At 37.6% G+C, this 19,543-nt stretch overlaps 1 protein-coding gene across 6 annotated transcripts in view; it reads right to left on the reverse strand.

The window, feature by feature from the left end:
- GPATCH8 (G-patch domain containing 8) overlaps positions 1-19,543 on the reverse strand; it is a 110,168-nt gene that overhangs the window by 62,287 nt on the left and 28,338 nt on the right. For 3 of the 6 annotated variants that reach the window (XM_082706314.1, XM_082706313.1, XM_082706315.1), the window contains 2 exons: positions 18,358-18,375; positions 15,844-15,916 (listed from right to left, as the gene is read on the reverse strand). The exons of 1 other annotated variant lie outside the window; for it this stretch is intronic. Coding sequence is in view for 1 of the 5 variants with exons in the window: in XM_082706311.1 (XP_082562437.1) it covers positions 15,844-15,916 (73 nt within the window). In the remaining 4 variants the exon portion in view is untranslated. The remainder of the gene's footprint in view (positions 1-15,843; positions 15,917-18,357; positions 18,376-19,543) is intronic. 2 more of the 6 variants (XM_082706311.1, XM_082706312.1) reach the window with 1 other exon arrangement.

Below are 19,543 nucleotides of genomic sequence, written 5' to 3' on the forward strand. Positions count from 1 at the left end.
CTCTCTGTCAAATAAATAAATAAATAAATCTTAAAAAAAAAAATAATGCAATTTAAAAAAAAAACATGTGAATTAACCGAGTGCAAGAAATCCATAATACGGTAGAGGAAACAATATAAATCAGGCTAAGGATAAGACTATTAAGAAAAATAAACAGCATTACACTAATTCAGACCCAAAATCACTAATAAAAGAAAAAGAGTAAAAGAACCAACTGTCTAACCTACTTGCTATAGTGAAGGTAATTTTCTGAGAAGCCTATTTTATTCACATGGCCCAGAGCAAAATTCTTTGGGGGAGCTTGTTCACAATGTAATCTCCTGGGGCACCTGGGTGACTCAGTTGGTTAAGTATCTGATTCTTGATCTTAACTAAGATCTTGATTTCACAGTTTTATGTTCAAGCCCTGTGTTGGTTCCACGCTGGGTGTGAGGCCTACTTAAAAAAATAAATACAAAATAAAAAAACAAAAAATAAAATGTAATTTTCTAAACCCTACACCAGACCCAATGAGTTGTGCTGGTTGGGAACCTACATTTTTAACAAGCACCCAAGTGATTCTGCCGCTCATTAGAGTTTGAAACCATTAAGTTTAATGGAAAAAGTACTGGAGTAGAGGTCAAAAGACTTGTGCATTTACAAACACAGCTCTTAGCCTTAGCAGCTGACCATGGATAAAGTTTCCCACCTACTAAGTGGCATTATCTCCCACCTTACATACTGAGGAGGAAAATGAGATTGAATACAGGTATAAAACTTATATACCATCATGTTCAATTCCCTAGACCTCCAAATCTTTAAAATATGGTATACTGAGGGTATAGCAAGGAAACACTGCTTACTAGTCACAGAGCTCAAATTCAAACCCATGTCAAATTTCAAAAGCAATCATAACTGGTAACCTAAAGTGAGTCAAATTTAGGTCTTCCATATGTTTTGTTTATCCCAAATTATTTAAAACTTTGAGCCAATATTTATCAAACAGGGAATTCACCCCCACCCACAAAAAAGAAAGATAGATCTAGACTTCTGGTTCCTTTTAAAAAATTCAGAAGTTCTGGGGTGCCTGGATGGGTCAGTCAATTGAGCTTCTGACTCCTGATTTGTTTTTTAAAATATTTTATTTATTTATTTGATAGAGATCACAAGTAGGCAAAAAGGCAGGCAGAGAGGGAAAGAGGAGGAAGCAGGCTCGCCGCTGAGCAGAGAGCCTGATGCGGGGCTCGATCCTAGGACCCGGAGATCATGACCTGAGCTTAAGGCAGAGGCCTTAACCCACTGAGCCACCCAGGTGCCCCTGACTCCTGATTTTGGCTTGAGTTGTGATCTCTGCAATTAAGCCTCATGTGTGGGGGCTCTGCCGTCTGTGGGGAGTCTGCTTGAGATCCTTTCTCCCCTGCCCAACATGTGTGCGCACTCTCTCAATCGCTATAACAAATAAACCTTTTTTTAAAAAGGCACCTGGGTGGCTCAGAAAGTATGCCTGCCTTCAGCTCAGGTTATAATCCCAGGGTCCTAGGATCAAGCCCGACATTGGGTTCCCTGCTGTGCATGAGGCCTGCTTTTCCCTCTTCCTCTGCAGTGTTCTCACTCTCTCTCAAATAAATAAAATCTTTAAGAAACCTTAAAGTGCCAGCAGAGACAAATATAAAGTATGAGAAATAAAAAGGGATCAGGTGCCTGGGTGACTCAGTCGTTAAGCAGTTGCCTTCGGCTCAGGTCATGATTCCAGGGTGCTGGGATGCAGTCCACAGAAGTAGGCTCCCAGCTCAGCGGAGAGCCTACTTCTCCCTCTGCCTGCTCCTTCCCCTACTTGTGCTCTCTCTCTGTGTCAAATAAATAAATAAAATCTTTTTAAAAAAGGGGGGGGGGGATTAGAATATAAGACAGAAGTTACAGTATTTCCCCCTGCTGGACACCGATTACCAAGCATCCCTAAAAACATGGCTAAAGTTCTTACCACTCGATCTAGCCTTAAGTTTCTACTGACTATACACAAATTTATGTTAATCATGAATAATATATATAACCACTTTAAAAGCCTTAAAAAAAAATCACATTCACGGCTATCTTCAATTTTTTTGGCCAAAATAACTATCGTTATCTCAATTCTGTAATACTTGCATTTCTCACCACCATCGTTATCTTTCCAGAGCAGAGAAAGATAAACGAATGCAAACTTTAGGTACACTACAACACAAACTTTAGGTACACTACACAAACTTTAGGTACACTACAACATATTGATTAAAAGCATAGTTTTGGTACAAGTATTCTATCACTTATTTGCTATAAGGTCTCGGGCAAAAGCACTGCTCATAATGTCAATTTCCTCATCTAAAAAACAGGAATAACATCTATGTGAAAAAAGATTTAAATCAGATAATCCATTCGCAAGCACTCACTGGACACTTAATAAATGCTAGTGGCTATTATAAAGGATTAACACTAAAGCCAGCGAACAAGAGCTTGCCAGTCAGACATATGCATGAAGTAACTATACACTATGCTTCTTGGTTCATTTATCAACCTTCACATCTTCATATCTTTGTCTTCTTTTCCATTTCCATTGCCACCACTCTATTCTAAGTCCTCATCAACTCATACCCGGACAACTTTCTAAACAGTCTTCCACTCATCTTCAGACATACTTCGATCATACTAGCATTTAACTTCTACCACAGATGTCCTGGCTGGTGTACTGGAAAGAACAAGAGATCACAAATCAGAGAATTTGGGGCGAGGTTTCAGCACTATGACAAAGACATTCTGAAACCATAAACCTAACATTTCTCCATCTGTAAAATGAATTTTATTTTATTATTATTTTTAAAATTATTTATTTATTTGACAGAGATCACAAGTGGGCAGAGAGGCAGGCAGATAATGGCGGTGGGGAAGCAGGCTCCCCACTAAGCAAAGAGCCGGATGCAGGGCTAAATCCCAGGGACCTGAGCCAAAGGCAGAGGCTTAACCCACTGAGCCACCCAGGCGCCCCCTAGTGTGTGAGTCCTGGTATAAATCTGACTTGATTTCTTCTGGATGGCTACCCAGTTGTCCCAGCATCATACAACGGCCCATCTAATCATCGGTTTCAGATACCACTTGTATCATATAAAAAAGTCCTTGTATACATTTAGATCTATTTCTAGATCTTTTGTTTTCTTAAGATTTTTTTTTAAAGATTTTATTTATTTATTTGACAGAGAGAGATCACAAGTAGGCAGAGAGGCAGGCAGAGAGAGAGAGAGGAGGAAGCAAGCAGGCTCCCTGCTGAGCAGAGAGTCCTATGCGGGACTCGATCCCAGGACCCCGAGATCATGACCTGAGCCGAAGGCAGTGGCTTATCCCACTGAGCCACCCAGGCGCCCTTAAGATCTTTTTTTTTAACGATTTTAATTTATTTATTTGACACAGCAAGGGAGGAAACACAAGCAGGGGGAGTGGGGAAGAAGCAGGCTCCCCATTGAGCAGAGAGCCCAACGCAGGGCTCAATGTAGGGCTCGATTCCAGGACCCTGAGATCACGACCTGAGGCTTAACCCACTGAGTCACCCAGGTGTCCCTGTAAAATGAATTTTAGATAAAATTATCTTTAACATCTTTTTGCTATGAAAGTCTCTCCTCTGAACAAAAACTGCCTTCGGCTTACAAAATAAAACATTAAACTGGAGCAGTATTAAAGCCTTCTGCATTCAGTGTGGGTAGTTAAAAGCAGTTTTGAAATGTAGAAGAAAAAAAAAAGGTTTGCATTCTGACACCCTTGTTTACTGGCCGCTTATTCTTGAGCAGCTTACTAGGTTTCTCTAAGTCTCAGTTTATTCTGCAAAATGAGAGTAACAGCAATCATCTCATAGACTTGCTGTAAGAACTAAATATTTGTTAAGTGCTTAGCACATAGTCAACAGTCAGTAAGTTATCTGATTTGTGCCTATTCAAACCAATTTCCCATAACTGCCTTCTACTTATGGTTTCCAAGCTGCTCTTGGAGACCTAGAACTCTGCTTCAACCAAAAAAACTGTGTCATCCACCAACTCCCATCCCACCTTTCATATATTAAGGTTCAACCTAAAAAAAAAATATTTGGAGAGGATATTCTAAAAATAGTATGATGGGACGCCTGGGTGGCTCAGTGGGTTAAGCCGCTGCCTTTGGCTCAGGTCATGATCTCAGGGTCCTGGGATCAAGCCCCGCATCCGGCTCTCTGCTCAGCAGGGAGCCTGCTTCCCTCTCTCTCTCTCTCTCTGCCTGCCTCTCCATCTACTTGTGATTTCTCTCTGTAAAATAAATAAATAAAATCTTTAAAAAAATATGAAAGGTAGACGGGGGATGAGGTAACTGGTGATGGGCACTAAGGAAGGCACGTGATATAATGAGCAATGGTGTTACATGCAACAGATGAATAACTGAACTCTACCTCTGAAACTAATGATACACTTACTACATGTTAATTAGCTACATTTAAATAAAATAAATTATAAAGAAAAGAAAATAAATAAAAACAGTATGAAAGTTCTATGGGCATTCCCTACTCCAGCCAGCCATGGAGTAATCACCTTGCATACATCAGTATCTCCTGTCTTTGGTAATATTCACTCCTCCCTCCTCAAGACTTCATTGTGTCATTCCTCATTCTGAGGACTTATACCATTTACTCTAAGAATCCTCCTCCTTAACTCCTAAAATGAATAGCAAACTCGATGAGTAAGGGCAGTATCTTATAATACTATGTATACTCTTTATTATGGTCTCTTGAATGAAGTAAATATTCAATAAATGTGCAAATAACTCCATGTAATTCTTCACCAATGTCTCCTTCAAAGTAATCTACCATGATAACATCCAATCTGCTTCTGTAACTAGTTCACTTCTGTAACTAGTTCACTTTTTTCTTGGTTAAAAAAGCGGGCTGTGGGGGGTGGCGCTGGCTGGCTCAGTCAGAAGAACACACGACTCTTGGTCTCAGGGTTGTGAGTTTAAGCACAGGTTAGGTGTAGAGATTACTTAACAAAATCTTTTAAAAAGATATATAAATATAATAAAAGTTTACCTAGATTCACTTAAAAAAAAAGGGTACTGGAATGATAAAATAGCTTTCTGCATTTAACTGTTCCAAATTTTCATTTTAAAAACTTGCCACTTCTTTTCTAATTATTTTGCCACAAACTTAACACATATTTAATGTCTTCTGATGTATCTTTTAAATGTGACTATCTCTATACATAGAAACAAGTAGTCCTATACGTCTATCCTCCCCCAACTACTCTTATTTCCAGTTACCAGCTTTTTCTGAGAAAAGGTATACATATAGGAACATTGATTTCAAAGTCATGCTTATACTTGAATGGCAGAGACTCAGTACCTATGACCTTTCCAAAACTGTTCCTTCATTTATGAAATGATTATACTAATAATATTTCATTAAGTGGAACATACAAAACATTTAGATTTTAAATCAATGTTTGGCACATAATATGTACCAAGCATAATTTCCTTTTCCCAAAGGAAAATAAATTTCAAAGGGAAACTAATATAAAATGACAACAACTTAGATTTTACAAAGACTCTACCCACAAAATTTATCTATGTCATTATACTATTAAAGCTTATGGATGCCTGGCTGGCTCAGGAGAGCAGAGCATACAACTCCTGATCTTAAGGTTGTGAGTTTCAGCCCTACACGGAGTACAGAGATTGCTTAAAAATAAAATTAAAAAAAAAAAAAAAAAAAAAAAAAGGAAAACTTATTTTTCTCATCCAAAGAATGATTTTTCTTAGAAAGTTAGTGAAGATCAACAATCTAGTTTAACAAAAAGGTCTATTTTTTTTTCTTTTTCTTTTTTTTTGTTTTTTAAGGGAGGGCGTGGGAGGGTGGAGAATCTTGAGCAGGCTCCATGCCCAGCACAGAGCCCAATGCTGGGTTTGATCTCATAGCCCTGAGATAATGACCTGAGCTGAAATCAAGAGTCAGTGCTTAACTAAATGATCCACTCAGGCACCCCAAATCTAAAATGTAATACTATGTATTTCTATTCTGTGCTATTGAATCCAAGTCTAGTTTTCCTTCAGTCATAAAATGTAGTAAGAACACTGTTATTACTAATACAGACCCTACCCACCTATATTCACCATTTATTTGTTAACTGAAAATAGAACAGGGATGGGGGGGACATATACATGAAAACAAACAACACACCCTACTTTACAACTCTGCTCTAATTTTGCCTACTCTTTTTCAAAACAATTTTCTCTATATACATATTTTTAAAGTAAGCTCCATGCCCAGAGTATAGCCCAACATGGAGCTTGAACTCACGACCCTGAGATCAAGACCTGAACTGAGATCAAGGGTTAGATACTTAACTAACTGAGCTACCTAGGTGCCCCAACGTTTGTATTTCTAAATAGCAATGTAAGTAGGGGTGCCTGGGTGGCTTAGTCAGTTAAGCATCTGCCTTTGGCTTGGGTCATGATCCCAGGGTCCTGGGATGGAGTCCCACGTGGGGCTCTCTGCTTAGTGGGGAGTCTGCTTCTCCTCTCCCTCTGTCTGCTTCTCAGCCTGCTTGTACTCTTTCATTCTCTGTCAAATAAATTTTTAAAAAATCTTAAAATAAATGAACAGCAATATAAGTGTATCAGTTTTAAAAGGATACAATAAAAAGCAACTCAGTTTCCCTCAGAGTGTGCATTTACAAGGATTTTTCTCTGCACAGTCAAGAAAATACAAACATAAATATATAGGTATACCTCATAGGATGTACCTGTTGAAGGTTTCGTACTGGAATGCTTCAGTTCATGGCTCTCAACACGATATATTCAGCCAAAGATTTTATATAGTAAAATATTTACATTTCATTCTCAAAAATCTAATTTGGCATTTTAAAGAAAAAGGTATGTGAGTAATCTAGAACTACATTTCACATACACCAGAATTTTGGAAAAGCTTAAGTGTCAACAAAAGGGACAGACATGTTACTATACAACCATATTAATTACTTGGCAATAAAGAAGAAATGTTTAAGCCCTTTATATCCTAGCAATTAAAAATATTTTATATTTATATATTTTTTGGTATTTATTTTTTAATAATATTTTTATATATTTATTTGTCAAAGAGAGCACACGCAGGAGGAACAGCAGGCAGAGGGAGAAGCAGGCAGGATTCAATCTCAGGACTCTGGGATCATGACCTGAGCCAAAGGCAGATGCTTAACCAACTGAGCTGCTTAACCGAATGAGCTACCCAGGTACCCCCCTGGCAACTTTTTTTTTTTTTTAAAGATTTTATTTATTATTTATTTGACAGAGAGAGATTACAAGCAGGCAGAGAGGCAGGTAGAGAGAGAGGAGGAAGCAGGCTCCCTGCTGAGCAGAGAGCCCGATGCGGGACTCGATCCCAGGACCCTGAGATCATGACCTGAGCCGAAGGCAGCGGCTTAACCCACTGAGCCACCCAGGCGCCCTGGCAACTTTTTTTTTAATTCACAAATAGAGAGCTGTATTTTGAAAACTGCCTGGGGTTTTGGGAGTTAACAAATAACTCATTTTAAATAACGATGAACAGGTACCTAAATAAGGTCTTCACACAGGTAGGTGGTCTGATTCTGGGGAACAATTTTAAGCTGGAGATATATATAAATGTGTGTGTGTGTGTGTGTGTATCTATGTATGTAGTTACCACAAATGGCAGTTTAATATATACCACACATTGTTCTGTACATTGTTTTCTACTTAATGTACCTTGGAAATTGTTCTACATATACCAAATACTAAGCTACTTCCATCCCTTTAAAGCAGCATGGTTTCCCTTTATACAATTTTAGTACTCTATTTCTTCAAATCCAAAATGCCATTAACCACAAACACAATATTTTATATGCCTGAAAGAAATTTAACAGCTGCCAATTATAACTATAATTCCATTAAGATGCAATTAATTTTACCTTTATTAAAATATGAAAAAAAAAAGTCTTGGAATCAATGATATGTGGTGGACTGTTTCCAATCTTTCATGATCACAAAACAACATGACGTAATAACCTTGATGAAACATTATTTTGTGCATTTCAAAGAGTAAGTGAAGAACAGAAAATCAGGATTGCTGACCTCAAGAATACACGCATTTTATTTTAAAAGATTTATATATTTGAGGGGGTGAGGAATAGAGGGAGACAGAGAACCCCAAGCAGACTTCCCGCTGAGGGTGGAGCCCAACACAGGCCTGGATCTCATGACCCAAGATCACAACCCGAGCTGAAATCAAGAGCCAGACATCCAACTGACTGAGCCACCCAGGTGCCTCAGGATACATGCGTTTTAATCTTTAAGTAATTCAGATTGTTCTCTGCAGTGGTTTACCAATTTATTCTTACTGACTATGATGTAAATCCCTGTTTTCCCAAATTATGACCAGGGAAATTTTTTTTTAACCTTTCCAATGCAAAAGTGAAAAATTGTATCTTGTGGTTATTAAAATGCATATTTCTCTTATGAAAAGAACAGAGTATTTTCATACACTTAAAGATCATTTGCGAGGCACCTAGGTGGCTCAGTTGTTGAAGTGTGCCTTCGGATTGGGTCATGATCCCAGGGTTCTAGGATCGAGCCCCACCTTGGGCTCACTGCTCTGTGGGGAGACTGCTTCTCCCTCTCCCACTCTCCCTGCTTGTGTTCCCTCTTTCGATGTGTCTCTCTTTGTCAAATGAATAAATAAAATCTTTAAAAATAAAAGATCATTTGCATTACTCTTCTACAAACAACATTCATATCATCTCTTTAGGCTGTAAGTCTTTCATGCAATAGATAAATACATGAAGGAAACTTGTCCTTTGTCTATAATGAGATATTGCAAATATTTTCCCCATTTGTTGTTTGTTTTTTCTTTTGTTTTATTTACAATGAAATATAGTAAAATGTATCCTTTTTTAATGGCTTCTGGGTTTGGGGTTAAACTTAGAAAAGAAGAGGTCTAGGGGTACCTGGGTGGCTCAGTGGGTTAAAGCCTCTGCCTTCGGCTCAGGTCATGATCCCAGGGTCCTGGGATCGAGCCCCACATCGGGCTCTCTAATCAGCAGGGAGCCTGCTTCCTCCTCTCTCTCTCTGCTTGCCTCTCTGCCTACTTGTGGTGCCTGTCTGTCAAATAAATAAATAAAATCTTAAAAAAAAAAAAAAAGAAAGAAAGAAAGAAAAGAAAAGAAAAGAAAAAAAGAGGTCTACATCCATACCAACTTGAACATGTCTAATCTCATATAAAATTAAAAATGTTCTCATTCTAAGACAACTGTCACATGAGCTCTCTGACATGAGGAATTTGAGAGATAGGGCAGGGGGTTATGGCGGTAGGGAGGGAAAAAATGAAACAAGATGGGATCAGGAGGGAGACAAACCATAAGAGACTCAACTCAGAAAACAAACTGAAGGTTGTTGGAGGGTGGGGAGGGGAGGAATAGAGTGGCTGGGTTATGGACACTGGGGAGGGTATGTGCTATGGTGAGTACTGTGAATTGTTTAAGACTTATGATTCACAAACCAGTACCCCTGAGGCAAATAATACCTTATATGTTAATTTAAAAAAAATCCTTATTCCAACATTATTAAGTAAGCTCTATGCCCAACGTGGGGCTTGAACTCATGACCTCAAGATCAAGAGTCGCATGTGCTACCAACTGAGCCAACCAGGTGCTCCTTCAACATTATTTTTATTTGTTTTTTCAAGATTTTATTTATTTTATTTGTCAGAGAGACAGACAGAGAGAGATAGAGAGACAGCACAAGCAGGGAGAGTGGCAGGCAGAGCGAGAAGCAGACTCCCCACTGAGCAAGGAGCCTGATGCAGGACTCGACACCAGGACCTTAGGATCATGACCCAAGCCAAAGGCAGCCACTAAACCAAATAAGCCACCCAGGCATGGCTCCAACATTATTTTTAAAATAATAATTACTGGGGTGCCTATGTGGCTCAGTCGGTTAAATGTCTGTCTTCTGCTTGTGTCATGATCCCAGGGTCCTAGGATGGAGTCCCACATGGGGCTCCCAGCTCAGCGGGGAGTCTGTTTCTCCCTCTCCCTCTGCCCCTCCCTCTCTACTTGTGCTTTCTCTCAAATAAAATCTTTAAAAGTAAATAAAGTAAAATAAAATAATTATCCCAGTGCACACCCTAAAAATCTTATTTTTTTTTAACATTTAAATATTTTATCCATCTTGAATGTATGTCAGGGTAAGGCAGCACAGTGAAGATCCAACTTTTTTTTTCTGGGTGGCTCACCAGTTTTCCCAATGCCACTGTTAAGTGATTAGGGCTCTTCTTATATTGTGCAAATTAGGCTCAGAAGTGGCAATAACTAATGATCTCAGAATTAGTGAAAGAGACACCAAAATAAGGGGTTCAGAGAGCCTAAAATGCACAGGGCACTAAAAATACAGATCTGGGAGTCAATTATCTAGCACATACTGAGGACATTATAGCTACTATACTGTAAATTCTGGGAAATACAGACTAGCAAGACAGTGCTTCTCTACTTTTTTTTTTTTTAAGATTTTATTTATTTATTTGATAAAGTGAGTATGGGCATGGGGAGCAGCAGAGGGAGAGTGAGAAGCAGGCTCCCTGCTGAACAGGGGGCCCCATGTGGGGCTAAATTCCAGGACCCTGGGATCATGACCTGAGCCGAAGGCAGACACTTAACCAACTGAGCCTCCCAGGTGCCCCTCTATTTTTTTTTTTTTTATTATATTTAGGTTTCTGATTAAGACCTAAAGATGGGGGGCACCGGGCTGGCTCAGTCAGTGAGTATATGACTCTTGATCTCAGGTTGTGAGTTCAAGCCCCACAACAGGTGTACAGATTACTTGAAGTCGGTAAAAAAAAGGACCTACAGATGGATTATCTCCAGTTCAATTCAAACATCTAAATCTATACAGCAAGGGTGTTAACAGCAATCAGCATCTACGTAGCATTTTATAGTTTTAATAAAGCGAATTCATAATTTATATTAACTTACTTCACCCCGTAACTGAATAAATGAGCAAAGATTTTATTGGACTGAAATTTACTGGACTTAAAAAATAGCTCCATGATGGTAACTTGTTCCTTTACTTAAAATATGAGGCAGAGCCAAACTCAAACCTAGATCTTGTATTTCGAAATGCTGCTCACACTGCTTTCACATCCTACACCAAGTACTTTTACACAAAACTACACAAGATGCCCTACATTCAATGAACTTGGAGTGATTTGTCAATTACATATTCAGACTGATCACATACTTAATTCTAAACATGAAACAAGTACATAAAAGTATAAAACTCAAGAAACCTTCAAAACCTACAATAGTTTAAAAGAGTAAGACTTGGGGAACAGGAACAATTTCTTACCTACTCTGTCCCTGGCTTATGCTATTTATAGCCAGTATAGCTAGAATGCATTATTATCTCAGTAATTATGTGTTGGTTGTCTATTACTGATTGAACCTTCTAGACAGGGTGAGCTATGAAACAATATCAGACCTCATTTATTTTTCCCAGGGGCTGAACTTTTGCTTGTGATTTAAAAACAAAAAACAAAAAAACCCCAAATCATCAAAAAGCACCTAGACAATGTAACAAAGGGAGTTTAGGTACCCCACGTCTGAGCTACACCTACTGATTACACATTTCACAGCAAAATAAAGATTTGAGCTGCATTTCATTCCATTTTTTTTAAGACTTTTATTTATTTGACAGAGAGAGAGATCACAAGTAGGCAGAGATACCATTTATCTTGCATCATACTAACTTTTTTTTTTAACGGCCTCGAGAAAATCTTTTTGTTATAGATTTTGAGAAAATTAATCTTGCTTCTGCCTGGCCTTAAGGTTTTTTAAAAAAAATTTATTTATTTATTTGACAGAGATCTCAAGTAGGTAGAGAGGCAGGCAGAGAGAGAGAGAGAGAGAAGCAGGCTCCCTGCTGAGCAGAGAGCCTGATGCGGGGCTCGATCCCAGGACCCTGAGATCATGACCTGAGCTGAAGGCAGATGCTTAACCCACTGAGCCACCCAGGCACCCCTCCATTCCATTTTAAACCTTCCAGAAGGTTATAAAACAATTTCAAGAAACAAATCTAGTCCAATTGCCACAAAATACAACTATCATTCATTCATTGTTGCTTTATTCCAAATTAAATACATCCTCTGCCTCTATAATAAGCAAGTGTCCATAAGAAATTTTTTCTCTGTGGTGTTCCCTTCAGACACCTTGTCAATGTATCTTTTCTGCAAGTCTTTTTTTAAAATACTAGCAATCACTTATCTGCCACACACAATAAAAGTTCTTTTTTTAAAAACTTCTGAAATATCTTGGGGTGCCTGCATGGCTCAGTGGGTTGAAGCCTCTGCCTTCAGCTCAGGTCATGATCCCAGAGTCCTGGGATGGAGCCCCGCATTGGGCTCTTCGCTCAGTGGGGAGCCTGCTTCCCTCCCCCTCTCTCTCTGCCTGCCTCTTTGCCTACTTGTGATCTCTCTGTCAAATAAATAAATAAAATCTTAAAAAAAAAAAAAAAACTTCTGAAATATCTTAATACTAAGGGAGAGAAAAAGTGGTAAGAATAAAGGAAATTTGAGTACAAAAATAAACCCAATTTATAAAGTACAAAACTCTACCCTGCCACAGATAATCTCATTCCAGAGTCAGCATACTCTATTTCCCAATCTATCCAGTGACAAGATGTTTGCACCATAACCTCCAAGGATGACACTCTTTGTAAAAACCTTGGATGAATAATAATTTTTTTTTGAAGATTATTTATTTGAGAGAGAGAGAGAAAAGGAGAGGGGTGGAGGGGCAGGGGAAGAGGGAGAAGCTGACTCCCCGCTGAGCCGGGAACCAGACTAGGGTTCCATCCTAGGACCATGACATCATAACCCAAGCCAAGGGCAGACACTTAACCAACTGAGTGAGCCACCCAGGCACCCCTGGTAGAAATAATTTTTAAATGTTAACAAAATATCCTGAAGAGATCAGGTTTAAATTTTAGTTGATGGCTATTTTTTTTTTTTAAATTTTATTTATTTGACAGAGAGAGAGATCAGAAGTAGAGAGGCAGGCAGAGAGAGAGGGAGAAACAGGCTCCCCGCTGAGCAGAGAGCCCAATGGGGGGCTTAATCCCAGGACCCTGAGATCATGACCTGAGCTGAAGGCAGAGGCTTAACCCACTGAGCCACCCAGGCGCCCTGTGGATGGCTATGTTAAAGATGTTAGAGCCCTAAAACCAAATAAAAAGGAGAACTGACAGAATTTACAAAGCGATGAGCCTAGAAATTACATGCTATGAAATACTAAAAAGGCATTATCATTTTCACTAGATCGACTAGATAACCATTTTTCTTCAATGGTTATCTGTAGTAAAGGTTTGGTACAATGAAAAAAAATCTGTCATGTTACATGCCATAAATGTGGCCACATTCTAGGCTAGATCATGTGGTTATTACAGAGAAAACTATGCAAGAGAAGTATGCACACTGCTGAATCTGACACTAAAAAAATCAAGATCCATTTACAAGACCATTAAACTCAGCCTTTAACACTGGTAATACAATAAGATTCCATTCTTCTCCAGGGTAAAGATACAGTACCAGCCATTCAAAACAGATGGGCTTTGCACAATAACTGTGAATTTAGTGAACATTACTGATGGTAGTGTTAAAATGTTTAAGTCACGTTTAAGATGAGGGGTGCCTGGGTGGCAAAGTCATGATCTCAGGAGCCTGGGATCCAGCCTGCACTGGGCTCCCTGCTAGGCAGGGAGTCGGCTTCTCCCTCTCCCTGCTCTTATGCTCTTGCTCACTCATGTGCTCTCTCTCTCCCTCTCAGATAAATAAATAAAATCTTTTAAAAACATAAAAATAATAAAATGGTTAAGATGGAAAAAGAAGGTTAAGATAGTAATTTTTACCACAATTAAAAAGAAAAAAGATACGGGCTTCAAATTCCCTTTTAATTTAGATGAATAAGGGACTTAAGATTCATTAAATGTTTACTGTATGCCTGCAACGATGAAGATGGGAGTCAAAATATGAATAAAAACTCTTTTCAAGGAGCTCAAAGCTCAAAACACAACCAAAATTCTACAGTTTTGGGTTTTTGTTTGTTTGTTTGTTTTTAGTACTCATTTACTTGATAGAGAGAGCCAGAGAGCACAAACACAGGGAATGGCAGAGGGAGAAGGAGAAGCAGGTCTCCATTGAGCAGGGAGCCTCATGCAGGCTGATCCCAGGATCCTGGGACCATGACACAAGCGAAGGTAGAAACTCAACCAACTAAACCACCCAGGCGCCCCTACAGTATCCTTAAGGTAAAAATGAAATTTTTCTATCACTGAAAAACAAGTGAGTATTCAATTACCTTCCTTTTCTTAAATTCACTTTCTCTTACTCTTTCTTTTCCTCTGCTAGGTGTTAAGTCTCTAATGCTTACAAATGAAAAATTCTGGGATTCAAACAAATTTGCTCTTAACTGTACTTTTTGTACCAACTCATTATGAAGTCATTTTGTAATGAGTTCTTGTGCCACTGAGAAAACAAGTTTAATGGTAATCAAATCTTTCTATCTCCCCCCCAAAACAGATTACTGCTTAGTAATAAATACTAATTTTAATAGAACTACTAGGATTATAATTTAAAAAGCAAAGGTTTTAGGGGGCACCTGGGTAGCTCAGTCAGCTGCGTGTCCAACTCTTAGTTTCAGCTCAGGTCATGATCTCAGGGTTGTGAATCTGAGCCCCTCATCAGGCTCCACACTCAGTACGGAGTCTGCTTGGCCCTCTCCCTCTGCTCCTCCCTCCCACCCCCAACTCTCCCTCAAAAAAATAAAATCTTAAAAAAAAAGCAAAGGTTTTAAAGACTAGAACATTCTACTTTATGCCCTATCCTGTGCCCTTAACACATACAACTGAGTTGATTAGACTTCCCAAAATGTAAAAATCTATTTCCAAAACTCAAAGAATTAGTCAATAAAAGTAAACCTCTCCTCAAAGATCCCTTTATACAATGAGACCCCTCCCCATGACCAGAAGTAGTAGTGCAATGATTCCCATCATTTCTGAAGTAGTGTTCATATCCACGAAGAATAAATAGTAGCTCATGAACATGAAGGAGCTAAAAAGTGAACGGAGTTGGTTTCCAACTAACAAGTACTCAAAAGCAGAATGTTAGTATTTTGTTTTTATCCAAATGATTACTACAGTTAAAAGAAAAACAAATGCAATGGAAATTTTAAGTCATATATTTTTCAGAGCCTGATCTGAACCTGAGAAATTGACCTCTGCTCAGAGAGTCTTAAGAAACAAACTTCTGCTTCCATTTTTTGTTTCATGTGGGTTAATTCTTCTCTCTACTACTATGTGGCTTCTGACTGCAGAGAAAAAGAACCATGGGCAATCACCAGCTTTGGAAAGGCAAAAATTAAATTCTGCTGTTGAATGGCTCCTTTTATAATACTGAGGTCACAATACAACATCGCTAAATGACACAAAGAAAGCACACTCTGAGACAGTGTGTTTCTTTTACTCTACCCACCCATCACCCATCGCCCCCACCAAAAAAATTTAAAACCAGTCCAGCCATACACACACAATGTTTGACCTGAAAGTATTCATGACATAGCAGTTTACTCTTGCAAACTACTAGCATAATAGTAACTTAAAATACAGTTATAGGAAAAATATAGACTGTTCTAGGGGAGAAAAGTCAGGGGGGAAAAGCCCAAACACTTAAGGGGGAAAAAAAAAGACAATCAATATATTCAAGCATAAGATCAAATCAAAAACATTTTTTTTCTTTCTTTCTTTTTGTACATTTAAAAAACTTACCCTGAAGAGATTTTCCCAATCCCTGGCCCAGCTTCCACCCATGTTTCTGGAGTAAGCGATGTCCAATATTATCCTGACAGACAGAACAGAGAGACAAACCAAAAATATTCCAATAATATATTCTTCCCTTCCTAGTGACATTTAAACAGGTGACGAGCAAGAGATAATTCTACATATTGCATGCAAAAAGATGCTAATAATAGGGTAAATGTGCCCAATAAAAGGGGCATTAATGTAAAAAGAAATGCTGGCCAATATTTTATATGGGAAGAACATAGGGGTAAGGGTCCTTTCTGATGGTGTGCTGGGCAACTTTTGTACATAACATTTCAAAAAGGAGAAAAAAAGGAAGGGAAAAGGGGAAGAATACATTTATGAAGTTTAAAACTAACATTAAAAAGCATAAAATCAAGGTACTTATACAATCATATCCACCACCTAGACAGCACCACTTTAAGATTTTTTTTTTAAAGAAAATCTACACTGTGTTTAGTTATTTTGTTTATGTGTCAGGCTTTCATGATACAAAGTAAGTTGTAAGTGTAAGACTGCCCCACCACTAGAAATGAAAACACAATCAGAGCAAAATCCAGGCTAGACTTGATTGGTTTTTTTAATATATATATATATATATATAAAATATATAAATATTTAACTAGCATGCAGCCAATATTAAACTGAAAAAACAGTGAGGTTAGTAAAACAAGAAATTAAATTGATTAAACAGAAAAATAAAATGAGCTCAAGCACAGACTGAGTGATGCATTTCAACATGTAATCTAACAAAAATGCTAAAATGTTAGAATGAAACAGGCCTAGCAATAAGTTAACAGTAAAGAACCATTAGTGCATGTAGGGGGAAAAAATCAATATACATAATGTCTCATCTTCCTAGGAGCACATCAGAAAAGGTATTTTAATGTAAATTGTATGAAAAGATACCAGAAACAACAATTAATGTCAGCTTCTGTGTAAGGGTTCAAGATCTTAGAAACCTCTGCATATCTTTGTCCCGTTTGCTTTTTACAAATATTATAAAGTATGGAGACGAAACTAATATAACCATTAACTATGTCAGCTAAAATGCTCCTAAACTCATGGGAACACTTTCAAATAACAAACACAAAGGGTTCTCTATGCATTAAAATGTAATTTACAGTACTAACCTGGTATCACCATTTAAAAATAATCTATTTCCTAAAAGCAACATCAACAACCCAACAACAAAAAATATACACACACAAAAAGAAAATAATCTATTTCCTGAATCCATCTAAAAAGTTAAAGCCACGAATTACTGATTTAAAATCAAACATCTCCTGTTAAAACTGTTTTTTATCTTCTAGCTCCCTATTCATAGATAAAATGGTCTTTAAAATTATAGAAGAAAAAAATTATTTTATTGTTATTTTTCTTTTCAGACGGTAAATTAGAAGAGGAAGAGTAAGCCTCCCCAATGTTCTTTTTAAGTTGGGGGCTGTGGGGACAGTTTCCTTCCACAAGTTTATAACATGCAAACTGCAAACAGGAAAACTTGGCTGAGCAACTGATTACTTCAGTGATTAGGCTGGAGGTCGGAGGGTGGTGCAGATCTCCGTACATTAAAAAAAAAAAAAAAAAAAAAAAGGAGCAAACAATAATGGAAAATCTGTTTCAAAAAAAAAAAAAAAAGACGAAGAAAATTTGTTTCTAAAACAAGATACTCTTGGGGCACCTGGGTGGCTCAGTGGGTTAAAGCCTCTGCCTTCAGCTCGGGTCATGATCCCAGGGTCCTGGGATCGAGCCCCACATCGGGCTCTCTGCTCTGCAGGGAACCTGCTTTCTCCCCTCTCTCTGCCTGCCTATCTGCCTACTTGTGATTTCTCTCTCTATGTCAAATAAATAAAATATATATATATAAAAAAAAAACAAGATACTCTTGTTTTAAACATATAGATAAAATATCAATATGGTACACAAAAGGTCACTAGAAATTACTTTTTGCCAGGAACTAAAAGAATTTGAAAATGCCATGGTTATGTATAAACTCAGTTGAAGACTTCCACATTACTAGACTTAAAAAACTTAAAAAATAATTAAAGTCTTAATACAAGTAGTGTTAGCAGGAAATGAAGAAGTCTTTATTATCCTACCATAAATATAAACTTACCTGTACATAAAATCCTTACTTTATATCATAACTCCTAAAAGTAAGTAACTATGGAAAGGACAAGGATAGCAGAATGACTCTAAGATTATGTAGTTGACTAAATTATTGTTTAATCTTTTAATCAGCTACTTTTATATCTATAATTTTACAACTATACTTGGCACAGAGATTTAGGATATTAAACCATGCTGACAAAAATTGCTGCCCCCTTTTTTTATTTAAGAAAACTCAATCTTTGGCTAAGTGGAGATGAGACATTATGCTGACTGTGTTATATTATGAATGCACTAAAATAAACAGACAGATGAAGCAGTATGCTATTTCCAAAAGCAGTGCAAGTGGAGTGAAAGCATTTCCATACGAACCTGGCTTTAAAAACTGGGCTGTCAAAAGAACAGTTAAATGTAACACAAAGTAAGAAACTGTCCAATCACTAATGGTCGTTTTTTTTTTTTTTGTCTTGTTTTCAATTCACTGCTTGCAATTAATGTATTTATTAAAGAAGAGTGAAAGCATAAGTAAATTCACGAGTCAAGACCAGCTGAGAGATTCAAGAGCAGCGTGTTGTGACTGACAACAGTGAAAGGAAAAGCAAATGTTAAAGGGAGAGGAAGAAAAAAGAAAACTTTAGGGATTATACACATTAGCACCACTTTTACAAAACCACTCAAGATGGCTGTCACCTCAAAAAAAAAAAAAAAGCTATTGATACAAATGATAGTGGCATTTCTCAAACTTTAGGTGAAAACTGTTCTTTAATTAAATTTATATTCCTAATTATTAACAAGGAACAGAATGTTAGGGTCTATATTAAAATTACCATGCCACTCTATGTCCTTATGGTTACAACAAAAGGCAACAGAAACAATGGACATACCTCTCCCAGAACCTCTTCCCCTTACCAACCTCCTAGATTAAGTGAATGACTAATACAGAAAATCTGGACCTTTCCTATCATTCCAGACTACCTGCTTTTGGAGGAAAAAAGGCAGCTCTGTATCTCTGCAGAAAGGGCTAGTATTCAGTATGGTCCCTTTTCCTACCAAAAAAAGAAAAGAAGTTTTATAAACACTTGTCAAAAATCCAATAGGCTTAGGGATAATGGGTAACACAAGGAAGACACACCAAAATACCTCATAACAAAGTAGAACAAAGCAGACTTGCCTATCTCTGAAATGATCAAAATGTTCACTGAACATTCACAGTGAAAGAACAAGGAACTCACTCATAAGCCTGTGAAAATAGTAATCTCCTATCTCTACCTGGAGTTGTGATTTTGCTAATTATTCCCATGGATGTTATTTATGACAATAAATTGGAGTAAGTGATTTAAAGCTCAAACAGGTAACCTAGACATAACAAGGGCACTGAGCACTAAATTTACCTCTAAGTAGCAGCATTTTACTATTTCAGTCACTTCAGTAGTGACTAAAAAATCTTTCAAAAATAAAAAAACTAAAAAAAAACCACTGTGTTTGATTTTAAAATAAAATACGTAATTTAAGGTTTAATTGTAATGTCATAGAACCAAAAATAAGTAACAGAATTCTT

This window comes from Mustela nivalis, assembly GCF_964662115.1.
Source record: "Mustela nivalis genome assembly, chromosome: 17".
Classification (NCBI taxonomy): Eukaryota; Metazoa; Chordata; class Mammalia; order Carnivora; family Mustelidae; genus Mustela; species Mustela nivalis.